A 7982-nucleotide genomic window follows, 5' to 3' on the forward strand; every position below is an offset into this window, starting at 1 on the left:
TGGGAGGAGAGGGTTCCCCCTGGGAGAACCCCCCTGGGGGCCCACAGGCCTGTCACAGTCCCCCACACTTGCCTTTGGGATAAACGCCCCATCTTTGCTCCTACCATCTAGACAAGGCTGGCAGGTGCTGTCATGAGGACCCCACCCTGCACCTCCCCCACCCAGCCCCCCACCTTACACTAAACCCGGGCCACTGAACCAATGACAGGGGCCTGTTTAGGGCTCAAGGAGCCCATCCCTGAGCTTTCAGCCTTGACCTGAGGCCTGGACCTACTACCCCCAGGCCCAAGGAGGGGCTCAGGCACCCCACCTTCCCCTCGGCCCAGCACATCTGCCTTCCTCTCAGCTGAGCCTGGAGCCCTCAGCCAGATAGGCGGCCCTGGGCCGCAGGAGAACAAGCCTCCAGAACCCCTGGAAGGAGCGAGAGACTTTGGTCTGTGGAAGGGGAACTCCTGAGGGGCGGCCAGGGTGGGGGCACAGGAAAGACAGACCAGCAGACCCTGGGTTGGGGCAGGAGGGGCATGGAGAGGCTCCTGGGCCTTGGGGGAGCCCAGCAGGACTGCAGGTGGGTGTGGGGAGCCAGGAGAGATGCCAGGACCTGAGCTGGCCCAGTGGGCACCCAGGGGGCCCTTGATCGGGGTCAGCACAGCAGGTGTGTGGAGCAGGTATGCAGAGCAGGTGTGGGGAGCAGGTGTGCACCACGGCAGACACCTGGCCAGGTGGGAGCTCAGTCAGGGCAGGGGGCACATGGGAGCAGCGCCCCAAGGAGCAGGTTCATGCAGAGGGCTCACAGCGATGCTGCTCTGCCCACGGCCCAGCTGGACACGCCAGGGCTCTGGGGGGCCTGGGCACACGGTGCCAATGGGCTGGGCTGCCAGCTGTTCGCCTCCTGGACCAGGTCGCCCTTCTCCCCTGCCAGGACAGTCCCTGTGCTGCCCCCACTGAGCCTGCACTTCCTCCCTGGATCCTCTGGACGCCAGGAGCGGCCGTGCTGGAGGACCTGGAAAGCACATCCTGGGAAGGGCCTGGAGGTGGGAGGAGAAGGAGGCAGAAGACGGACCTGGAACCTCAGATAAACCACCAAGTGCTTGTCAAGGGAGGTGGCTGCTCATTACGGGGGAAGGGCGGCGGGGGGCGGGGGGCGGGTCGTGGGCCCCAAGGCTGTCCCTGTCAACTGGAGTCTGAGATTCCACACCCCATCTCTCTGAGAGAAGCTGCCGCAAGCACCACCCCCCACAGACTCCCTGTTTCCTCGCGTGCACCCCTCCTTCCCGAGAGGCCACTGCGGTCCCGGGCTCCCCAGAGCTTAGTCCCCGCCCAGTCACCTGGTGGGTGTGGGCTTTGAGGTGGGTGCCCGGCCCGCCCTCAGACGCTGATGTGACCGTTCGGGGCCCAGCCTGGGTGTCGGCGTCTGGGTGCTCTCGGGGGCTCCCATCTCCCTGGTAGCGGTCCCTCCTCTCAAGTAACATCCACTCACCTGCTGGTCCCAGGCCTTGTCACTGCCCAGCGTCCCCTCCTCCCCCTGACCAGCCTGGAGGTTAACCACTCCCCTGGCCGGCTGTCCACACTTACTCACCCGGAGAGCTCACAAGCTGTGGGCATCTGGGTGGCACCTGCTGTGGCCGATTCAATGCCAAGTAGTTTTCTAAAGCCCAGGGAATTTGGGGTAGGGCTTCTTTACACATGGGGCCAACAAAGACCTCCCAGGTGACGTCTGAGCAGAGACAAGAACAAGGGAGGGGTGGAACATGGTCAGACGTTCCAGTCGGGGGCACACACGTGAGAGGCCGAGGCTGGACCTGCCAGCACCACCCAAATGGCAGGAAGGCACGGGGCCAGGAAAGGGGTCAGCGGGGTGCGGGCTGGGAGTCTGGGTTTTGTCCTAAGAGCGACTGGAAGCCCCTGGGGGTTCTGAGCAGAGAACTGAGGAGCCTGGTGTCTGTTTTAGATGACCTGTCGGTAAGACCTCAGGGAGCCACATGGGGCCGGGACCTCACCCCAGTCCGCTGAGCAGAGGTGACTGGACTGAGCGGAGGCGGCTCTGGATGAGCTGATGGGTTGGAAGCGGAGGGCAGGTGGGAGGCTGGTCCCCTGGGGGAGGTGGGGAGACCTTGCGAACAGGTCCTGGGGCCAGAGAGCAGGTCCAGGCACCCACAGTAGCCAGGGGAGAAGGGCAGGGCCCGTGGGTTCACCGGGGCAGAAGAGTGGGTACTGCCATGTAGAGGTGAGTAGAAGCCACGGGGCCAGCTTCGCTGGGTTCCCAGGATGGAGCCCCAGGCACTGTCATCAGAGGCTGGGAGGGAGAGCTGTGGGCGGCAGCAGAGACCCTTGTCAGGATGCTGCCAGAGAGGAAGACAGGAGGTGCTGGAGCTGCGGGGTGTTTGGTGCCGGAGCAGGAAGTGGGGACAGCAGTGCCTCTTCCAGGAGCTGCCACTGTGGGAAGGGAGAGACGGCAGGAGCTGGCTCCCGGCACAGGCCTGCTCATCCAGCAACGTCCCCACCTGCGTGCACCACCTCGCCTCTGGTGGGGCTCAGCAGGCTGGAGAAAGACACCAACCCAGCTGCTGGCCCTTTGCACTTTGACCTGTCATGGCTGACTGGCAGACTGTAGTCGTCCACATGAAGCCATTACAGGACAAGAAGCCGTCCCTCCCAGGATCTCTCCACGCACACGCACCCACTCACACACACACACACGTATGTCCCCGTGTGTGGGCACACATACATGCACTCACACACACATGTATCCCCATGCGTGTACACATAGGCACCCGCTTACATACGTACACATATATCCCCATACGTGCACATGCACACACCCACTCACATACACACATGTACACTACATGCAGACACATACGTGTGTCCCTGTACGCGCACACTCACAAACACACACGTGTATCCTCATATATGCACACACGTTCATGCACACACCACTGTCACCTGGGTTTGGGAGACGAGTTAACAAGGGGAAAACGAGGCATCTGAGGAGCGAAAGCGCTGAGCAGGACAGGCCAGATGAAGAACGCTCGTTCTCTGTGGTCCATTAATTACAAACCACAACAGGTATAGGGAAGAAACGCTCAGAAATACAGAATGGAAAACATCCACGGAGAAGCAGGAAGATGAGCACGGGGCCGAGTGGTCAGGGCACAGACAGTGGGCTGTGGGGTCGGCGAGGGCAGAGGGAGAGAGGAGAGTGAGGCCCCCCCCCCAGGCCAGCCCAGGAGGAGGGACACTCAGTGCATGAGGGTGGGATGTCAAAATCCGTAGTTTTAAAGAATGAGGAGTTAGAGAAAGATTTGAAACCTCAGATTGAAAGGCTCAAGGTGCCAAATGGGATCAATTTTTAGAACGTACTCCTGGATTCATTAATGCAAAACCCAACGAAGACAATGGAAACACTCTTTAAATATCTCTCTATGGAGGAATAAGAGTCGGCTCGATGTCAGGAGACATGAGGATGATGACCTCAAGGTGTTCAATCCAGAAGAATTATCGCTGCAATGAATGGAGCAAAAATATATTCTGAGGCCCAGAGAGTCTGAGAGGGTAACACAAGATCCTCCTTGAAATGCAGTTGGGAGTGTATTCCGCAGAAACAGAAAATAATCAGAAATTAGACCCCACAGAGTGGAAACCCCAGGGTAGTGAAGTTTGCTGTTGATGGAATGATCGAGCCCCCCACAGCCAACGGGAGCCAACCGGAACGCTCACCAGTGAACAGATGCACGGTGCTCGAGTCATAAACACGAGTGAATCCCATGCCCATAACGTGGTGGAGCCAAGACATCGTGCTGAGCCCAAGGGGTCGGACGCAGCGGGCGTGTCCCACCGATGAGGAGTTCTGGAACGTGTGAGAGGAGTCTACAGCGACAGAAATCCAGCGCGGCTTCATGCCGTGTGGAGGGGGCTGGCTGCAAGGGGCGGGGGGAGCTTCCTAGGTGATGGGGATGTTCTGTCCTTCACTGGAGTGTAGACCCTGTGGTCTACAAACCCACTTTACATGCGGTGACGTGACGAGAGGATGGAAAAGGCACATTGCGTGAACACCACTGAAAGGGAGACAAGGGGCTGCATTACCGTCAGGAAAAGTAGACTCGAAACACAGAAAATCACCAGAAAAAAGGGGGACATTATGTAAGAATGGGGGCAATTTGCCGAGAGCACACAACTGCCCTCAGTGTGGCAGCAGAGCTTCAAAATGCAGAACCCACAAGCTGAGAGCTGGGGGGGCCTGGACAAGCCCACCACGGTCTCAGTGACGTCAGCGCTCCTCCCTCGGGAAGAGAGAAGAGCTAGACAGGGTCAGCAAGGACGCCAGAGACCAGAGCAACGCTCAAGCAACTCAACCTGCGGGCAGTTCTGGAACATTCCCTGAACCACAGAAGGCGAGTGCCTCTTCAAGCATATGTGGAACACAGGCTGAGAGACCACACGCTGGCCCCAGAACGTGTGTCACAAATTTAAAAGAACTGAAATCAAATAGAATATTCTCTGTCTACAACGGAACTAAATTAGAAATCAATATTGAAAATCCAAAATACTGACAAAAGACAAGAATGAGCATTTTACGGAAGCAACACCAACAGTCAATTCACATTTGACAAGACACCCAGCCTCACCACTAGTTGGAGAAACGTAACTAGACCCAGCGAGAGATGCGGCCACATCCAGCCCTGAGGGCAGCAGCGTACTGCATGACCGCTGCAGACCGCCTGAAGGCAGCCGACACACCAACCGCACGCGCCACCCACCTCGCAGCAGCCACCCCCAGTTACGTCCAGCGGAAATGCGCAGACCTGTGCCCCCAAACCTGTTTCCAGGTGTTCGCGCATAATTGCTCACGACAGCCCAAACTGGAAACACCTCCCGCCAGCAGGAGAGCGGATGACTATGCGGTGCGTGGCCTCACCTCGGGATCCCACAGCAGAGCGGATGCACAGACGTGGTGCGTGTGGCAAAGGGACGAAGCTCAGACACCAGGGGGAGAAAGGAGCCGGCACAAGAGCACTTGCTGTGTGACTGCTGAGACCCAAGTCCAGGCACGCCCAGAGGAGGTGCCAGCCTGCGTGTGGGGTGGGTGGAGGCCTCGGGCTGGCCGTGTGGGCGTGGCCAGACTGGGGGAAGACGGACAGAGCTGTGCCCTCCGTGATTCTGTGTCACCTGTGAGCCAGGCCAGTGTCCAGACGTGTCAGCCAGGATGTGGGTGGGGGATGCCCATGCCCGGCAGCAGGGGTGCCGTGGTGGAGCCCCGTGGAAGCACCTGGCACCATCTGCTGCAGGCACGTGTGAACCCCAGGGCCCCAGCACAGGCCTCAGTCTTTGTCCTAAGCCATGCGCTTCAAGCTGAGAGTCAACAGAGGATTAGGGGTTGCAACCACCATCTTTATACAGATGGAAACGGAAGCAACTAGAATAAAACACACAGAGCACAGAACCTGTTGTCAAGGTCACTGTGATCACAAACGCTCCTGCGAGGGGCCGGGCAGAAAAGACTCAGCTTTGTGGCCATGGGGCCTCTGTCATAACCTGGCAGGCCCGCCCTTGTCGACACATAAGGAACGACGGGGCTGTGTGCCCACAGAACTCGACTCGTCATGGCCGGGCCGGGCCTGCCATCCCTGGCGTCGAGGGTTGGCTGGCAGCCATTTCCGGTGGGAAAGCAGAGTGTACAGCCACTTTGGAAAACAGTGAGTGTGCCTGTACCCCACAACCGCACGACCCCACAAGAGCATGCACCAAGAGTGCTCTGTGCCGGGTCTCAGCTCATAAATTGACGGAGGGATGACACAGAGAGGCCAAGGCCCTTGAAAGAAGAGTCTGTCACTTCATTTCCCCAGAGAAACGGGCTCTGCAGGGCCTCAGGGCAGCGCCCGGGTCAGGAGGCAGAGGGAGCGAGGGGAAGGCCTGGCTGGAGCCTCTGCTGGGGTTTCTGAGGGCAGCGAGGCAGGTGGCCAGCCCCGGATGGGCCAGTCTGAGCAGTGCCCGTGGGCTCCAGGCACAGGGGCTGCCTGGGTTGCCTGGTGCCCGGCCCTCGGCAACGTGGGATGGGGAAATCCAGCGTGGTGTGTGAGGCTTGGATAGGAGTGTGGTGGGCAGGCTCCAGACGGGCCTCTGCACCTGAGAGCTGTGTGCCGGGCAGGTCGTCCAACCCCGGGACCAGCCAGCCCTGGAGGGGCAGTCTCCACCCGGGTCCATAAGGCCCCCAAGATGTCAAAACGTCACAAGACAGAGAAAATAAAAATATGCTTAATACAAAGAGAAATGGGAACATACACCCACTGGTGAAGACCAGTGCACACATGCTCACAGCAGCTCAAGTCGTAACCATCGACAGTGGAAACGAATCCCATTGTCAGGGATGGAGAAACAAACTGGGTTCTGGTTTGTTCAGACAGAGGAACACTGCTCAGCAACTGACGACAAGACTGTTTGCCGACAGAGACGAGGCCCCAGACAAACCTCAGCCACGCCCCTCGAGTGCAGAGGCCCGACAGAGAGGCCGGCGCTGGGGACCCACTGACTCCAAGTTCAAGAACAGGCCAAACCCTCCCTGGGGAAGGAGGTGGAGCCTCCGTGTGGGGGCCAGCTGGAGGGCAGCGCGCAGTGCGTCCTGGTGTGGAGCGGGTCCCTGGGCCAGGAGTGACTCGGGTTAAGCCCCTGACCCGAGGCGCGAGGTCACTGTCTGTCGTATGCATCGCAGTCACACACTGGAGGCAGACCCGCCAGGACAGCGGTGGCGGTCCTCAAGGTGTGGCGGGGATATGGGCGCTCTGTGTGTGTGGATGGTCTGAGTTTTCTTTTTGTCTCAAAAAAAAGAAAAAGCCAAAAACAAGAAAGGGAGAGGCGTCTTCGTGGCAGCCACTCGGCGGCCTCTCCCGACCCAGAAGAGAACATCCCGGCTAGGCCAGGCGCCAGGCCTCCTGGCAGCTGTCGCGCACATCTGGCGCTGGGTCCGCTTACATAAGGAGGATGGTGCGATCGCGTCTGGAACCTGCACGGTGCGGACCGACTGGAGAGGCAGGAGGAGCAGTTCCTTCAGCCTCTGGCCACCTTCCTCCTCCCGGATGTCGCTCCCAGGGGAGGGGCCACGTGGTCCTTGTCCCCGCTCCCTACACTTGGAGCCTGAGGGTTCAGGAGAATCAGGGAGACGGGGGGCAGCCCACGCCCACCCCACCCCACACCACGGGGCAGGTCTTCTCAGGGTCACGGGGGACATTGCTGGTGCTGCCGGCGCTCTGCCTTTGGGGGAGGGTGACATGGGCCCCAGTGATGCCCTCTGGGCAGGGGCTCCCACACTGCAGTGAGCCTAGTGGGGCACAGGCCCAAGGGCGGGAGGCCCATGGGGTCCCCTCTCCCCCCGTGCTGCTCCTCGAGGCCCTGGCCTCACCACGGCCACCGTGTCAGGACGTCCTTCCTGGTGTCTGTGCCCCAGAGGGGGTCTCCTGGGCTGTGAGCAGAAGGGCAACCCATGGGCAGGTGTTGGGGGAGCCCTGGGCCCTGTTTCTGATCCCTCACAAACCACAGGGGCCTGGGGCCTCACTGGGCCCCCGAAAAGTGCTCACCAAGACCCCCCAGAGCCTCTGAGAGGCAGATGCCCGGACTCTGGGGCCGAGGGACCTCACCTATGGGGGACCTGCCGCCTGATTCTCCTCCCAGTGGAACCAGGTTTATCGTCTCCAGTTCCCAGTGCCCCTTGGGCACAAATCCCGGGTTTCACTAATTTACCCAGAACAAAACAAAGTCCCTGCCAGGACGCACCCAGCCAACAAGATCCAAGGGTTTGGCTGACGCCTCTGCAGGGTCTGAGGAGCATCCCCACACCCAGGTGCTCAGATGTCTGGGCCTTCGGGACCCCATATGGATGAAGGGCATTTGGGGCTGAGTGGGGCTGGAGGTCGTGGCCCCTGGACAGTTGGGTTGCCGGGATGTTTGCCGAGACAGCGGTCAGACGTGTGTCTGGACAGGAAGCCAGCGTG

At 60.1% G+C, this 7982-nt stretch overlaps 1 protein-coding gene across 12 annotated transcripts in view; it reads left to right on the forward strand.

Moving 5' to 3' along the window:
* COL20A1 (collagen type XX alpha 1 chain) overlaps nucleotides 1–1109 on the forward strand; it is a 33299-nt gene extending 32190 nt beyond the window's left edge. For 9 of the 12 annotated variants that reach the window (XM_070486267.1, XM_070486264.1, XM_070486272.1 and 6 more), the window contains 2 exons: nucleotides 284–433; nucleotides 920–1109. In XM_070486267.1, coding sequence (XP_070342368.1) covers nucleotides 284–433; nucleotides 920–945 — 176 coding nt within the window. In that variant the 3' untranslated portion in view covers nucleotides 946–1109. The remainder of the gene's footprint in view (nucleotides 1–283; nucleotides 434–919) is intronic. The other 3 variants (XM_070486271.1, XM_070486273.1, XM_044748470.2) reach the window with 2 other exon arrangements.
* Nucleotides 1110–7982: the final 6873 nt, after the last annotated feature.

This window comes from Equus asinus, chromosome 15 (assembly GCF_041296235.1).
Source record: "Equus asinus isolate D_3611 breed Donkey chromosome 15, EquAss-T2T_v2, whole genome shotgun sequence".
NCBI lineage: Eukaryota > Metazoa > Chordata > Mammalia > Perissodactyla > Equidae > Equus > Equus asinus.